The sequence below is a fragment of the Wasmannia auropunctata genome, unplaced genomic scaffold (assembly GCF_000956235.1).
Source record: "Wasmannia auropunctata unplaced genomic scaffold, wasmannia.A_1.0 LD336106.1, whole genome shotgun sequence".
Classification (NCBI taxonomy): Eukaryota; Metazoa; Arthropoda; class Insecta; order Hymenoptera; family Formicidae; genus Wasmannia; species Wasmannia auropunctata.
Genome location: NW_012026784.1, coordinates 9,026,414 through 9,047,479, shown reverse-complemented (window position 1 = coordinate 9,047,479; position 21,066 = coordinate 9,026,414). Strand labels below are relative to the sequence as shown.

Here is a 21,066-nt window from a genome sequence, read left to right as displayed (position 1 = left end):
AGATCGTAATGAGTTTATGATAATGAAGTTACACGAGTTGCGACATTGACAAATGAGTCTTTAAACGACTGCAAGAGCTTTGGTAAATGTCATGAATCGATTGTTCGCGCTGAAATAGCACGTATATCTCATGGAATACCTTGAACTTGACTCGTCTAAATCTTTTTATATAATGCCATAGAAAGCGATCTCGTTTCCCCCGATTAAAATAAATCGGCGTTTAACACGCGAATTAAATATAATTCCCAATTAAAATCAAAATGCTTTTTGATTAAATCTTGACTTTCTAAATTTTTATTATTTTGAAAAACAAGATTATTTTACGTGAACAAGCTTCATTAAATGGAATATTGATTTTATTCGCGAAAAATTAGTGTGGGTGTAAGGCGTAAGAGCTATTCATGTATTTCTCTTCGTTTGTTACGTCAGAATTCAAGATAGCTGAGACGCTATCAAGAAACCGTATATAGCATTTCGTGCTTTCGCAATGCGGTGAGAAGGATAATACGACAAAACTGAAATTGGTATTTTAACCGAAAGTCACACTGAATTACGTGGAGTTAATCGTATTCTTCACGGTCGCTCTTCCGTCCTAGGACCGTCAGCGGTACAATTTCGCACACAAGCACATAGAATGCACGATTCTAATTTATTACGCGTATACGTGAGCACGGTTTAATGTCGAGACGGCGAGGAAGATGAGAAAAGAATCGTGCCGACTCGAAGTGGGCGCACGCTCAATTAAGGCGCGACCACACGTGGGGAACCGCCGCCGTGCCGCGTGGGCCCCTCCAGGCCGACGACGAAGGAAAGGGGGATTAGTGCACGCTCAATTAAGGGGAGCACGTAGCCCGGAACGGACATTGCTCCAGAACACGTCGCGCTGCACCGACTTCGTCAAGTCCATTCTTACATTCTTTGCTTGATATTCGTCAAAGGCAAAAGACTTTAGAAGCATTTAGGAGCATTTAATTTGACATCTAACTTAATATCGACAGTCTTTTATATACATGTAGATGATGTTATTAAAAGAAATATTGCAATTTAATATTTATTTTTAATTTAACACAATAATATTACCCAGAAATGCGCGTGAGCATATACTTATATTTTCATGAGATTAGAAAGAAATTTTTTCAGAATTTTTTATATATATATAATAAAACAATAAATATAGAAAAATATAAAATTATATACGATTTAATAACAAAAATGTTATAGAAAAATATTTTATTTATTTATTTATTGAATACACACACACACACACACATACACACATATATTTTTTCTACACATGTGTATATACATTTTTTTTAATTTCTATGCTTTGACGAAAACCTGCATGTTAATTTTCAATTTCTTCCGAGTCTTCTTTGAATCTTATTCCAAAACGGTACATACCGCGATGCAGTTAATTTCCGCATAAATAAACCCTTTTGAAACATCTCATGCAACGAACGCGATGCTGTTCAATTAGCTTTACATCACGAGTAGGAATATTAATTTGCTGATAATTGCGTAGGCACGCGCGCAGTGTGCAATCTTCTTTCTTTTTTTTCGTGAAGTCGCCCGATACACTCGCGGGATTTTGTCGGATCTCGCGAAGATTCTCCGTTATTCCGTCCGTTTCTCGACCGACGCGATTCTGCAAAAGTGCTTATGAATATCGGTCCTCAGCAATGAGATACTCGCGGCTATAAAGATATGTTTCTTCGACGCGGAAGTTGACCTGGCAGCAGGTATTCCGGAGAAGGTGGCCGCGTAGGTGAAGGTCACGTAGGGGAGGTCACAGGGGACTGGTACTACGGTTCCACGTTTTACGGTTTTACCGAAGCTGTAAAGACTTATCTCGAGGTCAAAATCTCGTTAAGATTTTTCGCGTTAATGCAACGCCCGATACTCGCAAACTCCGCGGCTGAGTTTGTCTCCAGGTGCAATTGTATTTAATTGGATTCTCAATTAAAGCGGTCACCACGGAGAAAGAATTCGCGTATCATTTTTTTCAATCTTTAAGTTGATTTAATTACGTGGACAGGTAAATTTAAATATTGGAGAAAAGATTCCTGAAAACTTGGAGGATTAAATCGCGCACCGAGAGTCAAATGAATATCGTTGCTTCCCATTAACGTCTTGACCTTAAACGCGATTTATTTCTCGTTTAACGGACACCGCGTTCGGATGTTCACCAGTGACGTTATCGACTCCCTTTTGCGTCTCTCGTGACGCGATCGTACGGGTTATGCTCTCATAAGCATAACTCTCGAGAGGGATTGATTTCCTCGCGGGGTGGCGTTTTGCACGTGCGACGCGATCTCGATGCGCGTCGCGCTTATTCTCACGACCGTAATCGCAAGGGTGTTACTTCCGACTGATACGTCGGCGCCGTCGCAGCGGCGCCTCGACGTCCGGCGACACTTGAGTCAGTGCGTCGCGCGACGACACTCGTACGTGCATCCACGTGCTCCGTCGATTTCGTTCGTGCATCTCGATCTAAATGTTCGCGTCGCGCGTGTAATATGTGTTACTGAGGAATTCCTGAATCTTCTTGCGTGAATGTTTGCCACGACGTACAAACGCGCGGCCCAGAAGACGTAAATATGTTAATTATTTGTGATAATTGTGCACGGTTCCACTCTCCTCGCTTTCTTTTATTCTCGTTATTGTTACTTCCAATATTTTTTAATGGTATTTTAAATGAAAATTCTCCCTGAACCTGTAAGTGACTTACTTGGTGATACAATCTTCCAGCCTGAATTGGCTTACTTACTAGATACGTATAGCCTCCTTATATCTCAATTTCGCTCATCTGATACACGGATTTCCGACTGCACTCGATTTCCACATTGCATCAATAGCAAAAATCCTAATGATGCGGTTCTACCTTTTCTTCGTAATGCGTCGATAATGATCAGGTAACAGCTGCAATCGTCCGATAATCAATCACTTGTAAATTTATTTTTACATCTTTTTTATATAATACGAATTTTTTTTCTGATAAGACTAAAGACGGTTTCATGTATATAGTGATCGCCTGTAATCAGTCGATACATCGTTGATAATTCTTCTACATGGTACAAGTACATGGTAGTAAATGCATCGGTGAGTCATCGTTAGATATATAGCAAAGGTTTGGTATATCGTGTGAGGAAATGACGCTATCAATGCTTTTACTTTAATAATAGACAATCTCTCAAATGTGACATTTATTACAATTGCTTGCGATTTGCCTAAAAATGCATAATTGTTGCAGAAAAAGAATACCATAAGTTTTTATGAACTTAATTATAGCATATATGCATGCTATGACTGTATAATCGAAATATAGATTCTTTGAATTTAGCGAGGCAGCTTGGCGTCGACAGGTTCAATTTATCCTCGTGAAAGTTAATTTAGCGATGAGTTCAACGTTGACGAATTTAATTTAGCGTTTCATCCACTGAGGCGTTTGCGTTAAATTTAGACTTTGTAGCGCGATGCGATGTTAAGTTCGGTGTATCAGTACGTTGAACCTGCCCTAGTGATAAGAGCGAGTAGTTCGTGGAAGGTTTACCGCTTTTTCGCTAACCAGAAGCAATATTTCCAAGAGGGAATCTTCTTCGTAGCGCAAAGAAACCATTAGCCATCCCGTAATGGAGGTATTCAGCGGGTCAGCTTTGACCCCGTAAGTCGAGACCGGTACCGGTATTCGACGCTTGATTTACCCACGGAGATAGGTCACGCGACAGTATTCTCCGTTTTTTTTTCAGCAGGCAATATAAATTCTCCAGCATATTCGCACCCAGCTCCCATCAAATTGCAAGTTCCGGCTTTTTCTCAAAGAAGTTGTTTGCATTGCTATAATAGATCATACCTACTTTCCTTTTTTTCTCTCATTTGGAAAAAAATCAAAGAATTCCTCGAAGTATTTTATTTAAAATACATTCAAGTTTTATTAGGTATTATTACAATCTGAAATGTACTTCAAACATAATAGTGCGGGAAAACTAGAAAATAAGAGATTAATTAGGTTATTTTATTGCACATAAAAATAACATATCTATTTGTAATAATCATACAAACAAAAAGTAAAAAAAAAACCGATTTCAAATTATTAAGCTCATTATAATCTTTACTACTCAGCTTTATCTTTTAGCTTGTTGTCAATGTGGGCAAAACATGAAATATTAATCTAATATTAAAATAAATATTTGACTACGGGAATCGAATAAATAGAATAAATAGAAACGAAATTATTAAATTACTTAGCGTTATCGCACGTATTTTCCTAATATTATGTCATACATATTTTAATTTACTGAAAGTAAATTCTAGTAAACTGACAACTGAATATACCTACTTAAATTAATTAATTATTTATTTTATTAATTAACTATATTTAAAAAAGAGGATTACTGTGTCTCTCTTGATATTTTAATATTAATATAAAACACAATTAATGTACACAGAATTAATGTACAAAAGTAATGTAACGTAATTGACTGTTTACTTATAAATATTATTTTATTAGAATGAGAAATTATAGACTTTGTATCCGTACTTCCTATGATTGCAAAGGTTTTTATCGTTCATTTAACCGGAAAAATCGATATGTGTAGAAAAGCAAAGTGATCCGCATAAAGCGATACTCTCCTCTCGTTTGCATGCTCGATTAATTCTGTCCTGCGGAAGGATGCGCCGTTATATTGGATTGCCTCAAAGGACCGTAGTATAAATTAACAAACGATTTTTGCCGCGCCTGCGTGGATAACGTCGCGAAGGGAACGGAATATATGTGAACAAGTTGGAATCCCGCGAATCGCGGGAAATGCGGTGCAAAGAGTCAAGGCGATGTTAAAGTTGAAGTCGGGGTGAGGGCGGCGAAATGCACTCGGCGACAAGCTCGGGCTCGTCGAACTTACGAGCGTTCCTTTTGAAATTTACTCGGCGACGGCGCTTTTTACGTTTGAAGTCTTTTTCACTTTTGCGAATTGCAGTTCCGAGATTATACGTCTTCTTAATGAAACCGGCTGCCGGGCCAAGAAACTTCGTCACGCTTCGATTATCGAAGAGTGAAGAATGGACGACGTATTAAAAGATCTAAAGATTCTTCGCAGAATAAAAAACAGCCAATCATACATCGAAGATTCTCTCAAAGAACTGAAGTATCAATTCCGCTAAAAACTTCAGCAAATTTTTAAACGCTTAATAAATGTCTTACATATTTTAAAGAGTGTATATAAAAAAAATAGAACAAAATAGAATATAATAATTTTATATATTTCTATAATCTACCTATGATTTTGGATATTTATATTCTTTATTCCAAGAATCTTATTCGTTATTTTATAGAATTAATTTTTTTAAAATTCCGTATATAGTTTGTAATTCAAGAGATTTCCAATCTTGAAAAATTTTCTGAATAGCAATATTAATTGGCAGTATGTAACGTGATAATGTGCTATGTATATATTTTGACAGACAATTAGGATCCCTCGTTGACTTAATTATTGCTTAATTATAACAGAGTTAACTCACCTGTTACGAGCGTAACGGCCGATTCTTGTAGTCATTATTATGGCAAACGTTGTGGAACGACTGACCAGCAATTCGTAACTTCCGTTTGATGTGTGCTTCCCTTTAAATTTCAAATGAATCAATTGCGTGTAACGGCAACAGCTGATTGATACTACGCAAGATGAAACACAGATAAAGCAGCCGCTGCATCCTAAATAAAAATCCCACGTTATTAACAAACAATTTGAAAGAGGACGCAAGGAAATTCAAAGATCTCTGCGTTTGGGATTAACGTACAAAAGACCGAATTTAGTTCGCGATAGCGTTCACGCAACAGCGCTGATGATTACATCGCTGTAAACACGGTGCGTGCCTTTTACGTCTCGTTTCATAACTTTCAGCGCACTTTAAACGCCTCAGTGCTCCGTTACCTCGATGCGTTATTATACGATGAGTTTATACGACCTGCTACAACCGGCAGTCGTCAGCCACGCATTACGTATCCATTTGAAGAGATCAGCGATGCATCTCGATCGATGGATCTCGCGATTACGATCAATTGATTTCGTAAGACGTTTGCCGAAGGTTATTTAATATCTAACGCAATATTACGTTATCTCTGATGTTTGACGGAACTTGCCATTCCACTTTAATCGTGCAAATATAATAAATATAACTCTCCGATCAATTTTTATCGCGTTTCAGACCTTGCGATGTTTGTCCCGCCAATAGAAATAACGAAAGCTAAAACATTCGCGCATCCCGTCGAAAGCAGCTTTCCACGAAATCGAAGAAATTGCATTCCATCAGAGCGAGATGCGCCCCGGGGCCGAGTCAGAAATTGCTCGATCAGTGTTTGCCCTCTTTTTCCGGTAGACATTCGCACATTTTACAGACTTAACCGGCGCCACGATCCCCGCGTTCGGCTCAATTAACTCTCCCGGCAAATTGTCTGAAATTGAATTTTCGTTTCATCGCTGTGTGCACTTATCGACTACACTCAAAGGATTGTTGGTGAAAGTGCTCCCGATTTATATTCCATGATGAAACTTCATGATTTTGGACATACAACTCGAACATTATCGGTCCTTATTCAATCAATAATGAAACTGTTCTTGTTAATCAACTTGTCTATTAAAAGAATGTATGTTTTAGATTTGCAGTTACAATTAATATTATTAATATATTAATATATTATATTATTAATAATGTTTTCACACTGTTTACTTAGTTTAATCATTTGGTTTAAGCACGTATTTAGAAGCTTAATTAAAAGATTAGAAGCTCATCATAGCAAAATTATTAAGATTACTATATTATAAATTCGGATAATTCTAAATAGTATTTAGAGTTTTTATGACATCTTAGGATATTATATTATAAAGTTTATAATGCGCTAAAAAAATGTAAAAAAATAGAATATTAAAATAATTTATTTAAGATCTCAGTACATAGACTTTTAACATTGAAGTAAAACATATCATATTCCTTAGAAAAAATATATATAAAAGTTCAACTATCGAGTGGACGAAGTTTGATGAGGGATGTGCGTTTATAAAAAATTATATGTGCATGGTATGAGAGTAATTATAATAAATAGAACATGAAAAAAAATTACGGTCAATCGACTCGTTGCTTCAAGGTAACCTAACAGGAATCGATAACAGCGTCATATCTATAACAGTGCCTCACTAATAATAAACTGGTGACGAAAACATGCCAGAAGATAGTGTGTTACTTGGATAAGTGTAATAATTGTAATTTGGTGGTCCAGCTTGTATTCTTTTCCCCAGCGGGTAATTGTTTGTGGCTGAAGATTGCGTTTCCGGTATCTGTTGCATTATATTTCTCGAAATAATATCCCCGTCAGTATTTTTGCCAAATGTATAGTTAGGGATTTGAGTTGGAGACTCGGAGAACTTGTTCGAATCGTAGTCCGGTTGTGGATGGTAAGAAAAACGATTTGGGAGCGACGTATCCATTCCATTAGAATACGGCATACGAACGAAGTCGTCGACGTTGAGGTCCTCGTCTTTTATATCGTTTATTACATCCTCGTCATTTGGTACATAGGGATTGAGAGATGGTACCATAATTGGGCGGTTAAGTTGTATAGTAGTTGTCATCGGCTCATCAGGAAAACTTTGCGGTAAAAGTTTGATGTCATAATAATAAGGTTCGTCATAGTAGTTTTGTCTTGGCTGAGCCGTATTGCCCGTTTCCTGTAGCAGACGTAAATGCGTTTTATTAATTATTTGTAAAAAAAATTCTTTCTCTTTCTGTTTTTCTAAGAATACCATATAAGATATTTAGTCTGTACAAATATTATATTGTATTTTACATTGAAGAAAAGAATATTTTTCATTTTTTCAATATTGAAGTTGTAAATAGTGAATATTACTAATCAGACTTAAATTGAGATTTAATTGAAAAATATTTATGCAAACGGTCTTTATCATCTCAATCGTAATAACCAGTTAAATTTTTATAAAATTGGACAAAAATAAAAATATTTTAAACATAAAATTAAATGACATTAGAATCTTTACCTGCGAAGATTTCTTTTCGGTGTTTTGCTGCGCAGTCGGAATCGTTTTCTCGTTTTTCAAATTATAATAATAAATTGTCCAAGGAAGCAGGGACGGTGCAGAGGCTGGTATCTGAAATGGAACCGCGGTTTGTTCGAAATCTTTATGAATCACGTTATCGTATGTATGTCCCTGCCAATATCCTATTGTATTCAAGAAATCGTTGTTAAGTCCATCAAACTGTTTAGGAGATGCATCTTGGTATCTGTTGTGTGAGTCGTCATCATCAGTGTAGTCATCTTCCAAAGATTGCTGCACTCTTGTAGAAGGTCTGTTACTCATGAGTGGATTGTCATAGCCTGTGCAAGTTTGTTGCCGATTATACGTGCTCGGAGAAAATTTTATAATTGCATGTTCCATTGTGTTTTCTGGCTGGTTTTGTTTTTCATCGTCAGAAGGAGCGTACTGTACATTTCCGGGATAATATATCGGGAGGTCGAATAAACCTGTATGCCGTGGCGTTACATGGCCATTGTTGGTCTGACGATTTTCCACACGCTTATCTGTAATTGAGCAATTCACATTGAAAGCGGATGTATTTATTAATATCGATACGTTAATTTACGTTCGCGTTTCATTGAAACTCGTATATGTATTGTATATGCAAATTGGAGTTACGCGGCTTTTAAAATAAGCAGAGTACGTCAGATCATCCCATAGAGATGGCGAACCTTATTCTTCAGACTATTTACCATTAGTATCTGTAGGTTCATGTTCTGGAAGTAACGAGTCGATGGCCGTATGCTTGGCGTCGGTTAAGGGCGACTTCGCGGCCACATCATCGTCATGTGCAACGATCGCAGATTTACTGGATTCGTTGCTCGTAGGATCGGACCCATCGGACCTCCTGTACCTCCGGTGGTATGGAACTAGCTGAGGAAATATCGTTCTTAAGAAATCTTCAATTTGTGAGGTCAATTCCCGTATACAAGGAAATATCAGTGTTCGTATTATAATTAACTCAAAGAAAAGCTGTTTGGCAATAATATAGTGACGTACATTTGTCGCATAAGATAAATTGATATTAGATATTACAGATATACTCTAAATTAAATATTATATTTAAAATATAAAATTAAATGAAATGTTATCACTGAAATTGTAACAAAATATTAGAACGAAATTAAATTAATGTGACAGATATTAGATGAAATTGGGAGCATTTACCACGGGTCGAGGATAGCCGACGAACACCGAGGGCCGCGTGTATCCATGACCTCCTATCTTTGCGAAGTGTAGATGCTTCGGCCTTGCATAATGATAATGGTACGGATAATGGTGCTGAAGTGGATATCTTAGCAGATTTGAACGAGCATTGCTATCGTGCGATTCGTAATAGGGATACACCGTTTGAACACTGCGAACACTCTGAACTTCCGGAAGGTACGATTTTTTATTCGACAATTGTTCCGTGCCTTGAGCCGCAGAATATGTCCGGTGCGGAGCAAGTTGCGAGTAGGCTGGAGTGCTGGATTGAGGTTTATAACCGGGCTGAACCAGGACGTCAGCAAGTACGATACTTGCTAATGATATTGTCACTGCTAAGAACTGGAATGATTAAGGAAACTTTATATGCAGATTGTTCTCGAACGGATATTCGATACAGCAGAAATTTATTTCCTTAAATTATTTATTTTATTAATCAATTTGAAATTATTCAGAGAGCGATTGCACATCTGTGGATTTACTGTGGAATATATTTTTTTAATTTTGAAATTATTCAGAGAGCGATTACACATCTGTGGATTTACTGTGGAATATTATTTTTTGAATATAAAAATTGAATTAATGGAAAAGTAAAATAACACTACAAAAAGATGAATGTTTCATCGTGTATTAATTTCTACAACATTTCCGTTTAATATTGATAATATATTTAATTTAATTCTTGAAAAGTTTTAATTCCAAAAGTTAAAGATTCATAAAAAGTGAATTCAAAAAGTATATTAGAAAAATACACTCACCAATCTTTGATGCGGAAACATCGTGACTTCTTGTTGCTCTTGCTATAGTTCGCTCGAAACTGACACGACTCTTCGGTCCGTCAAGTGTAAATAATCCATGGAATCGCTGACAGTACGAATTTCATATATTTCGTAATTTGATCAGTTCACACATCGTGACTATTGTAAAGCCATCCGGGCCAGAAATACGGACGTCATCAAATGTTTTTAAAACATTTCAGCGTTACTCATATCCGCGCTCTGAAAATGTCGTTGATGCGAACTGCTGCATTTGCTAATTGACTAATAAAAAAATAAAAAAAACGCGTGTGCTTGCGTTATGTCGCAAAACGGCATATGCGTTTGCCTAACAGCCGACTTGCGAAAGAACTGTAACAATCATCACGATTCGTGTGGATGCAATTCGATTTGCGCGCGGACTTCCGTTTATTGTAAAACGCAAACGATTACGAAACCCAATAATGATATGCACGTACGGAATGCACGAAATAGTACTTCCTCACGAGAGAGTTCGTTGCACTTCGGGGCCAGCGCACCCGCAGACGTGCCCTGATTATCGCGTAAGTGGGTGGCTGAATGCCGAGACGTTCATCTAGATTTCTCTCTCGCTGTGGGCCACTCTGAATATAAATATCTAAGCTAAGCAACCTTTCGTCTGCGTTTCATCGTTATCTCGCGTTTGTAGCACGCGAAGCGCTTGAAACCAAGGGGTAAATTCCTGAAGCGATTTCATAATTCCCATATATTACATAGTAATATCCACTAGCAGTAATATCGTGTTAAATTACTCGTAATATCCGCGTGGCAATTTCAATATTTCTCAGAATGAGAAGTCGTTTTCGTAATACCGTATTGCGCATATATTCGAAGTTTTTAAAAACGGAGAGTTAAAAATGAAAATTTTTTATTTTATAATTCAAAATTGAATTTCATATACTTACAAGTATCTAATTTTCTCATATAATGTGACTTTCTAAACGTGAAAGTTATTTTACAGTAATGTACATCCGACTTAAAAATCGTAAATGTTATTATCATCAATTTTTTCAATTTTCTCTACATCTTCGCAAATCTACTGTAATCCGAAAAATCACAAATATTTCGCAGAAACTGAAACGTATTTTTATAAAATAATTCAATTATGAGAATATGATTATAAGTGTTCTATAAAAATTTTAATGTCAACATCAAAATTTCTCAATGATTTATCTCTTGGTAGAAACTGTTTTGCAAAGCGTACCTCGGCGATCAATGACTTGCAATACATGAGGATTACGCGGCACAATTACGCCAATTTATGTTTTTTTAATGAAATGATCCAGGTTGCGTATTCGGTACGTGATGCCGGCGGCGCACCTGACGCTGCGCGAGGAGGATGTGGTGCGCCTGACCTTGGAGTTCCTCCACAGCCGCGACCTTCACATCTCGCAGCTCTCGCTCGAGCGCGAGACAGGCGTGATAAACGGCCAGTACAGCGACGACGTGCTTTTCCTGCGCCAGCTGATCCTCGACGGGCAATGGGACGACGTGCTCGAGTTCATCCAGCCGCTGGAAGCGCTGTCGGACTTCGACATGAGGAAGTTCACGTACTCGATCCTGCGCCACAAGTACGTCGAGCTGCTGTGCATCAAGTCCGAGGCGAACGTTATCGCCGCCGGGACGAACGGCAGCGTCGACAACGCCGTCGAGGAGGTCGTTAAGGTGTTGAACGATCTCGAAAAGTTCGCGCCTTCCAAGGAGGAATACAGCAGCCTGTGTCTGTTGCTTACTCTACCGCGGTTGACGGATCACCTGCAGTACAAGGACTGGAATCCTAGTAACGCGAGGGTACAATGTTTCCGCGAGGTTCACCCGTTGGTAGAGAAATTCCTGCCGGGCGACAGGAAGAGCGCCGATCCCGCACATCCGATTACCTCGGCGAAAAACGATCGACTCATTCAGCTTATTATCAAGGGCATTTTGTATGAGTCCTGCGTAAATTATTGTCAGGCGAAAGCTACCGGGTCGAAAGAGAGCGAACAGGTAATTTTTTTTCATTTTTTATTTTATTTCATTAAAATATATTAAAAATTTGCCAAAGGAGTATATTAAAATTAAAATTACTTTTGCTTTTTTTATACATATAAACGTAGACTATACATATGTACATAATAACTTGGTAAAATTTTATTGTATGATAGTTTATGCATTTATTCTTATTTTTATAGTATGTATCGCATAGTTTAATTTCATTTTGTTTAGATTTTTATTCTGTGTATTCTTATGTTACAGGTAGAGATGAGTTTTTCGAGGCTATTAGATGGGTCCGTGGGCTTTAGCGATTCGGACTTGAGCTTGCTCTCGTGGCTTCAAAGTATACCTCCCGAGACGTTCGCCGTACCCTTTGCACAAAGAACCCTAAATGTCGACGTGGAACGCCTGGAGAGGCCCTCCTTGGAGACTTCGTGGACGGAGCACATGCTGATAACGCCGATCAAGCCGAAGACTTTCCCGCACAGCGCCATGCCGTTCACCAGGCCGAGATCCGCCGCGGATATGATGTCCCGTAGCCTAGTGCCGGCTCTGGAGGCTGGCCTCGGGCCCAGGAGTCCCAAGAACACGTCGATACCATCGGCGGCACTTATGGCGCTATCCGTCGGCGACGTAAACCCGATGTCGAGGTCGTCGTTTGCTAGCTTCCATTTGACCGGGTTCAAGAACAACAAGTTGATGAATACTAGCGTCGATAGGCTCTTCGAGAACGAGGGCGACGTCTTCCTTAGCTCGAATTACGCCGAGTTCCAACAACTACCCTCGATACAAGAGGCTGCGATGAATGCTCAACCTAAGGCTCCGCCGAGGACTCGCGGACACTCCAAAAGCCCCGATGGTAAGATTATAAAAGTACATACATTTTGTACTTAGAAGCTTTTTTAAATCATTTCGCTACGTGCACAATAGAATATTATATAAAAGATTTGAATAAAAAAAACGATTAATTTCTAATTCATATAGTATCATCCTGATCACTTAATAACGTGTTTAATTATTACAATAAGAGTTTATTTAGCTTCGATTGATTTTATTATTTCTACGACTGTGAAAATAATGGAGTTGTTAAATGTAGTTTTATATCACATAAAGAGTTTTTAAATTATTTTGAAAATAACTCGTAATTTTTATAATAGGCGTGGAAGCGGACCCTTCAGCAACGTCCACGCCAGAGCGCAGAGTGCCCGGAAGGGAATCGCCGGCGCCTTCGACCGCCAGAAGTTCCAGACGGGACTCCCTGACGGAAAAGCCTACGGGAGTCGCGGCCAAAATTACAGACCCATCCGTGGTACCGATTAGAGCGATGGTGGCTCCCAGCGACAACCTCGAACAAAGTTACAACGGTGGCCTATTTAAGGAATACCAGAAACAGAAACAAAGGTTGCAGGAGACCATCCAGCAAAAGGAAAGAGAGAGGGACGAATTAGTCAGGCAGCTAGCTACGCCGTTACCTATGCAAGTAGCAGATAATAGACTGCAGGGAGAAGGGTGAGTAATTTTTTACAATGTTATAGATTTTATTCAGGAAATATTTTCAGTGAAAAATTATAAAGACATGTGATATTCGCGATTCTCAAATTGCCAGAAAGATATATTTTTTTGTGTAATAAAGCTTAAAAAGAGTGCGCAATTTAAGAAATTATGCGATATTTTTTAAGTAGCATCACACCGTATTTAATATACTGTCAGTGTTGCCTACGTCGGTCCTGTTGCATCGAATGCACTCAATGAAAAGTTGGAGTTCGTTGCATTCCCCAACAGATGGCGATAGCAAAACGCCTTTGTCGCGTGTAATGGTAAAACGCGTGCCGAGAATAGCAACTTAAATGTAGACTTCGCAATGAAGTCTCGATTAAAATAGACTATTACCCTCCTGCGAGAATCAGTGAAAAAAACTGTTTATTTTGACTATTTCGATTATTCTATATTTGTCGACTTAAAAGTTTAAAATCTTAATTATTTAAAAAATTCTCAATAGATGAATTTTTATAAATATCTATTAAATTATTTAATATCGCAAAGTCTGTTAAATTATTCAATATTCTTAATTTTTTAAAACAAATTTGACAAATTAAAAAATTAAAAATTATAAAAAATTAATTAAATATTAAAAACAATTTGTATGAAAAATATTTTTGGTTTCTTAAAAATTTAGTTTTAATATTTTTCTTTCGAACTAAAAAACTTGAACGCGTGAAAAATTAATTGTTTAGATTCCGCAATTCCAATAAAATTAGCGTCGTTTATAATTTAAAAGTTTTATGTGAATATATAAATTATATATATGTAATTTGTTTTTTGTCGTTATATACAATAATCGATCTCAGGAAGTAATTTTATTGCATGTCCATATGTCGTTTCGCAATTAATTGAAAGGACCTTCGAGAAAGCGAATGTTGTTTCGCGCTGCAGAGACTGGCAATTGAAATCGGAATTCGATCACGGTTCATTGGCATCGACCGCTGACATCGCGCTCAAACCGGATACCGGATGCATGTGTATAGCAAAACGGCGACCGTTTAATTCCGCTGTCGCGTCGGTCCTGCCCTATCGATGATTCACGCGCATACCTCCATATTTACGGCCGCATTGCTTCATTCATACACGTGACTACATCCTGCAAAGTGTGTACCAACACATAAACTTGCACCTGTCCCGAATTTCCGAACATGTGTTATTCACGTAAAACGGAAAAATTATTATTTCACAATTATCGCGCGTTTTTTTTTGTAAATGTAACAATATCGCGGTACAAAAAATCTAGAAATATAATAGAATGTGATAACATAGATTAGGAAATTATAGATTATTAATTAGATAGTAGTTAATTAGATAGTAGTTAATTAGATAGTATTTAATTAGATAGTAGTTAATTAGATAGTAGATTATTAATTAAATTCATTAATTTATTTACTTACCAATAATTACATTACTCTGTAATCAACACTTTTTATAAAAATCCAAATCGAAATTTTAATGCGACATTCATAATTTGTAGTAATAAAATTATTGTCATAGTCTATCTTTTATTTGTGAAATCTTTAACTGACTTATGTCCATTTTTATTAATGTAAATTAACTTTAATCTCGATTTAACTTACTTTTCATCCTTTTCTGAGGATTAGAAAAAGATAAAGAGTAAATTAAACTGAGATTAAAGTTAAGTAGTAAAAATGAATATTAGAGAAGTTGGCTTAAAATACATGAATGCGTTACGGGATGTTTTCCAAGTAATAATTATTTCGTCATATGCAGTTGAATAGTATTTTCACTCGTAGTTACGTACATTTTCACGAACGTGTTAATGAGGCTGGCTAGCGCAGTCGCGTTGACGTTTTCGCGGAATGAATCGAGGAATTAACTCGGTCCAAAGGAGCTTCGAGTGTCTGGCAGTTCGTTAGCGGTAAAATACGGCGTATTTAGACGGCGGCGTTTCGCGGTCGGCCGAGAGATGGAGGCCGAACGAGAGCCCTTGATCCTTCGGCGAGTTCAACAAACGTGGTTATTCTTGATGATTCGCTAGATTTATCGGACCACGCGTTCTGTTTTTGTTAACGACATATAAAGCTTCCTTTGAAATACCTTATCTTCGAAGCATTCTGTCTTCTTTCAAAACAATGACATAGCTGGAAAGTAATTTTTACTTTTATGCAAACATTCATTAAATTACTTCGGATTATTCTATGACTTTTGAAATGTGAAAAACTAGAAAGATTCTTTAATTCGTTAGTAAAATTAGAAAAAAGATAACAAAGTTATTTGAAAATAAATCTGAAAATTAAAGTTATTGAAATATAAAACTCCAAAAAATAGTTTTTTTTAAACAAATATACAAAAAAAAAAGAAATTTTTAAATACTCGAATATAGAATTAGGGAAAAAATATCTATATACGTAATATGTAGTGTTTCTAGAAAATATCTTTAAAAGGATATAAAAGTCTCGGAAAAATGTACCATAAAATTAAATACTCTCTCTACACATGAGTCATAAGACTGACATTACTTGTCGGTCTTTCAAACAATTTCATTTCCACTAATTATGCCGCGCTGCCAAGAATATCGCGCGGCAGTGATATTATTACCGTCGATTACGACCACGTAAATGCAACGCATCAAATTTCCTTAACGAGGCGAGAAATTGTTTCGACTCGATGGCACATCGTGCCGGATGCCAAAGATGGATCTTGGGATTCTCTTGACATCGCGGACTCGATACTGATGTTTGTCCGTTGTAACGCAGCCACCTACTTGCGCGTATATAGTGAGATGTGCAGCGCATAATTAGAACGCGCGAGCGGTCGTCATTGGTAACAAACGAGGCTTTGTTGGAACATCATCGGAATACGAAGTAATCGTGAGGCAGTCTTTATCTCTCTCTCTTTCTCTCTTTCGCTTGAATTAAAAGCGCCTCGTTAGCATTGAACACTCCAGGTGTTGTGGCCAGAGATGAATAGAAAACAAAATCCGTTTTGAATAATCATTCCACATCGATGAGTTTATTTATCGTGGAATTTCATGCGGTTAAAAGATCAATTATATAATTACATTGAGTTACTAACCGCGGTTATATAATGATACAATTAAGTTCTTGTATAATTATCTACGAACTTATGTAAAAATGAAACTCATGGAAGTGTAGAAAAATTTTGTTGCAGTTTGCGATAAAATATTAATATATATATATGTATTACCTTTTTAATATCCATATTAGAAATATATAAGTAAAAGATCGAGGATGTGACAACAAAGTTTCAATAAATGGAATAAAATAATCAATCTGATGAAAATTAATTAAAAGTCATTAATGATTTATTTAATGATTGTCTTGGCGTATGTCAACATTCGAGCCTTTTTTTAAGACAATGTGTAGACAATACATGATATTTGCGAATGTATTGCGTAGTGGCGCAATAGAGTTATTTTATTATACAAATTTCACATCGCGTAATCGTACGTAGCCACGTTCCGAAATGGAGTGAGTCGTGAAAGCTAGTTGATCGCGGGCAAACGCAGAATTGTGAGGCTGGAAAGAACGCAAAAAAACTTCGGAAATTATTTAACGCGTTGATATTGTTCGGGATACCTCGCGTCGGCGGCAATGTAAAGCCCGACGCGCGGGCGCGATTTAAGAAAGCAGAACGAAGAATTCCTTTTGCCGACGAGCGGGCTGAACGCCGCTTGAAAATTCATAGAAACTCGTGTTCGTTGCTGATATAAGGCAGAAAGTGTGGCGATACGTTGTGAAATTGAGTATAACTCGCGTGTATCATTTTAACTGCGCGAGAAATAACTGTGAGGCGCTTGTAGCTTCTGTTTCTCGAAGCGGGACATCTGCCAGATGTTCCTCGCGCGATTCTCCCGAAAGCGATTGTTCGCGCGCTCGATATTCTTTCGCTCGAAAATTATTACCCGATTGAAAGTAATAGCTTGATAAAAAAAATTTTGCTAATTTACTATTGTCTAATTAAAAATATTAATTTTACAATGTCTTATCTTTTACATTATTAACGTGCTCTTTAAAAATTTTTGGGTATGTGAAAGATATCATAATAGAAGAGCCGTCTAGATACTTTAAATATTTCACTTTTAAAAGTTTATTAGGCTCGATTTCACATTGTTCAAGCAAGCAAGTAACAATCAAGATATATAGAATAGAACTTTCCGTGTGATTTTATTATCTAACGCTTCTTACACACATTTCTGTTCGACTAATCGTTTTCGATATGTGTGTGTGCGCGCGCGTGCGTGTGCTTCCCCTTTTTAACTTTCCATTTATCAAAATTCAAGAAAGAGAGCGAGATGTCGTCACGCTATTTACTCCGCTAAAGGAGCAGACCATGTTTTTTCCCTCCTTATTCCATTTATCTCTACATTTGCATTTGAGCTCCCTAAGAGGCCGCAAAACTTTCTACACCTCTCGTCGTGAATCGTACTCGCGGTTGCGCGCACAGCGACAGCTGATCGCCGCGGATGCACCGTGTTGCGCCGCGCGCGTGCATGCAGGCGGCCGGAGGGAATCAAAGCAGCCTCTGATAGGTTCGCGATACGCTTTGTTATTACAGAGCGGAGTCGGAGCTCCGACAGAGGCCTGAGCCTCAGTCGTGCCTAATGCCGCTGTCGGGCGAATCGTAGTCGCCACCACCGTCGCCGCCGCCGCCGCCGCCGCCGCTCTTGCTCCCTCGCGATACTCCACGTCGGGCCTCCTGGTCGGCAGTATCAGTTCAGTACCGCCCGCAGCTGCAGCTGCACGACGGCAAACGACATACCGCTTGTTCGCGACCGCTCTCGCACGCCAGTCTCAAACGGCAAAACGAAACGAGTGCGAATTCCGCGGCTTCCTGGGCGGTCAAGTCGGCGTCGGGTTCTCTTGCCCCTTTTTTTCGCGTTTCGGAGCCGCGTGTCGATCGTCGAGTGCATTCCGATCCGTTGCGTTTCACGGAAGGGATCCGTCGACCCTCGAGTTTCGCTCGTCGAAAAACCTTCGTTCGTGCGAAACCGTCCGCGCGAAGGGAGAAGCGCCCTCCCCCCCCCCCCGTGTACGTGGCGATGAAGGCCTGAAGACGCGCCACGACTCGACGGTGAGGAACGTGCAGGAAGCATGATTTATCACAAACCAACGACGCCGCGATTCCGCATCGCCGAGCGGGTCTGCGTGCAGCCTCCTAACAATCGGCCGACTTACAATAAACAGAATAGTCACAGCAGCACGTGCAGTCTCCGGAGCGTCAGTTCCACGCCGCCGTGCATAAGTCGGTAAATATTACTCGTTCGGTCGCTGGATGACATTTGCCGTAGTATGGTCTACTAGCGGAGCATTCTCGGCTTGAAATGCTAAACAGATGTTAATTTTTTATAATTTTGATTTTTTCTTTAAAAAAAACTTGTAAAGCTTTTAATAAAATTTACAAATGATTCAGATTCAATGAGCATTTAATATCGTGCGAATATTATTTCAAGAACAGCTCATTGTTCTTGATTAAATCCAATTTCTTAAATAATCCATTTTAAAATAAATCTAAAGTTGATATTTTCTGAAAAAAATTTGAAACTAATCAACCGACATTTAATAACGATACATTGTGTGAAACATCGATTTTTCCTAGATTAACACATGATAAACATTATCTACGACGTCACATTTTATAATCCACGCGTATATTTTTCTATATATTTATCGATGTTGGTAAACAAGTCAGTTAATGAGAAATGATTAATACTCCCAAATATTACCGTGATTTCCGCGAATATATGACTCAATCGCACTTGCTGTATTGTATAACTTATAAGCCACGCTCAGCAAAGGCGCAACTTGCTGAGCTTGGCTGGAGCTGTGCCGGGAGCTCATGTCGCATCGGAAAACGTTACCTCGATTGAGAACGCAGCACGCGCCATGATGCAGCGCGATTTTGTATAACGGTAACGAAAACTGAGCCGTCGCACGATGATCGACTGGAGAGATTGTTTCAGTGATTTAGAGAATGTCGGATTGTAAATCATCTGTACATATCAAACCGTTACGTTGAAAAAACTAACGTTCACGACCGAAACGCCATTACGAAACTGGTTCACCTTTGAGCGAACGATTGACGTTGATTCGCAGCTGATAAAAGGTGCGGGAGACTTCGAGAAAATGGAGAGATGCTTTCGAAATTTTACGTGCGCATCAAGTCTTATAAGAGATAAGCGCATCATACGAATTATTATACATGTTGATCATGCACGTCGCATCACTTGAGATTATACACTCGAGATGATACTTAATCCGTTGTTCATGCCTCGCTGGGAGACCCGCGAGTTAAGTTCGCGGAGGTCAAGATGGTCCAAGACGTCTCGTTTTCCCATGTTAAAACTCGGAGGGTGACAACGAATCCTCGATAAATCACGTCTCGCTTGAGTAATGGCACGGGTTGAGAGGTCTCACAACTTCTTCATTTCTGTTTCTGTATGAAAATCGCGGTCACGGCTGATTCCCAGGCCTATTCTTTAGAAGCGAGAAAGGAATAGACGTTTAAACAGGATATAATGAATTACTTATAATGATTTGGTAGAGAAACTCTGTAACATATAGATATTCTAATAAAAAGTTATTGTAATATATTTTATCTTTCGTAAATATAAAAAATCTATATATTACTTTACCTTTCAATTTTCACATGAAATTATACTTATTTAATTTATCTTAAATAAAAAAGATTAATTCTTCTGCCTATAAAAAGATTAATTTTATATGCTGCAGTGTTTCTTAGATTCAGATGTGTTTTATAGCAGTTATACATAGTTGTTGCGTGTAAATAGATAAGATTTATGCCGGCTTAATAGTAAGATCGCTGGAATATGTCAACGGAAACGGGAGATTAATAAGTGACAGATGATCGTAATACCTCTAACCATACGTTCCTCGTATTTTAAGAAAATTTATGATCACGCGTGACGAAACTTGATTACCATCGAGAATTATCGCTCGCGTCTGTTCTGACAATTTGCAGGATAAAGCAGCCTTTGGGAAGCAAAGGACCTTCGCCCGTTCACACGAGTACACCTGTCCGGTCTGGAATCCAGTCACCGAAGCCTACGATCAATGGATCGGATCCAGTCGCGTAAGTTCTCAAGTTGCATTGTGTAAAAAGCTCCGGCTGCGATGACAGATACGCGAAAATTTATGGCTCTCTCAGAAGCATTGCGTCATTTAATATCAGTAACATTTAGCGTCGAAATGCCTTTCTGTTTGATTCCCTAAACAGCAAATCTCTTTCAATCCCTCGTTTCGCTAGAGGTATTTTTTAATTGATAAACATAATTAATTTTCATTCTCTTTTATTATTATATGTTATCGTCAAAACCCATAACCGTTAAAATCCGATTTCACTACACGGAAAGAACAATTTTGCTGAATCCAGATCTGAAAATAATTTTTGTTCAATAATTAAAATAATTTTGTGCGAAAGTCAAAGTGATTGCTAAAATATCAAAACGTTTTATAGCAATGCTT

General features: G+C 38.2%; 2 protein-coding genes across 4 annotated transcripts in view; one reads left to right on the top strand and one right to left on the bottom strand.

Annotated features, from left to right (window-relative positions):
• The first annotated feature begins 2,392 nt into the window (after positions 1 to 2,392).
• Positions 2,393 to 21,066, top strand: part of LOC105455961 (WD repeat-containing protein 47) — a 58,095-nt gene continuing 39,421 nt past the window's right edge. For both annotated transcript variants that reach the window (XM_011699698.1, XM_011699689.1), the window contains exons 1-5: positions 2,393 to 2,591; positions 11,368 to 12,067; positions 12,317 to 12,914; positions 13,213 to 13,564; positions 20,564 to 20,674. In XM_011699698.1, coding sequence (XP_011698000.1) covers positions 2,554 to 2,591; positions 11,368 to 12,067; positions 12,317 to 12,914; positions 13,213 to 13,564; positions 20,564 to 20,674 — 1,799 coding nt within the window. In that variant the 5' untranslated portion in view covers positions 2,393 to 2,553. The remainder of the gene's footprint in view (positions 2,592 to 11,367; positions 12,068 to 12,316; positions 12,915 to 13,212; positions 13,565 to 20,563; positions 20,675 to 21,066) is intronic.
• LOC105455948 lies at positions 6,991 to 10,154 on the bottom strand. 2 transcript variants are annotated; one of them, XM_011699668.1, is made up of 5 exons: positions 10,046 to 10,154; positions 9,249 to 9,629; positions 8,774 to 8,954; positions 8,043 to 8,584; positions 6,991 to 7,721 (listed from the first exon to the last, which is right to left on the bottom strand). In XM_011699668.1, exons 1-5 carry the CDS (start codon positions 10,064 to 10,066, stop codon positions 7,185 to 7,187), a joined length of 1,662 nt encoding a protein of 553 aa, XP_011697970.1. In that variant the 5' UTR covers positions 10,067 to 10,154; the 3' UTR covers positions 6,991 to 7,184. The 2 variants fall into 2 exon arrangements, with proteins under 2 accessions (XP_011697970.1, XP_011697978.1); XM_011699676.1 differs by having other exon boundaries at positions 6,991 to 7,715.

What these genes read in the sequence shown, in the direction of transcription:
- LOC105455948 (XM_011699668.1), bottom strand. Translation starts at nt 10,066, where the DNA reads ATGTTTCCGCATCAAAGATTG. An exon ending in TCGGCTATCCTCGACCCGTG is followed by an intron (nt 8,955 to 9,248) that starts GTAAATGCTCCC and finishes ATATTTCCTCAG; the next exon opens with CTAGTTCCATACCACCGGAG. An exon ending in CCGAAAAGAAATCTTCGCAG is followed by an intron (nt 7,722 to 8,042) that starts GTAAAGATTCTA and finishes CATTTACGTCTG; the next exon opens with CTACAGGAAACGGGCAATAC.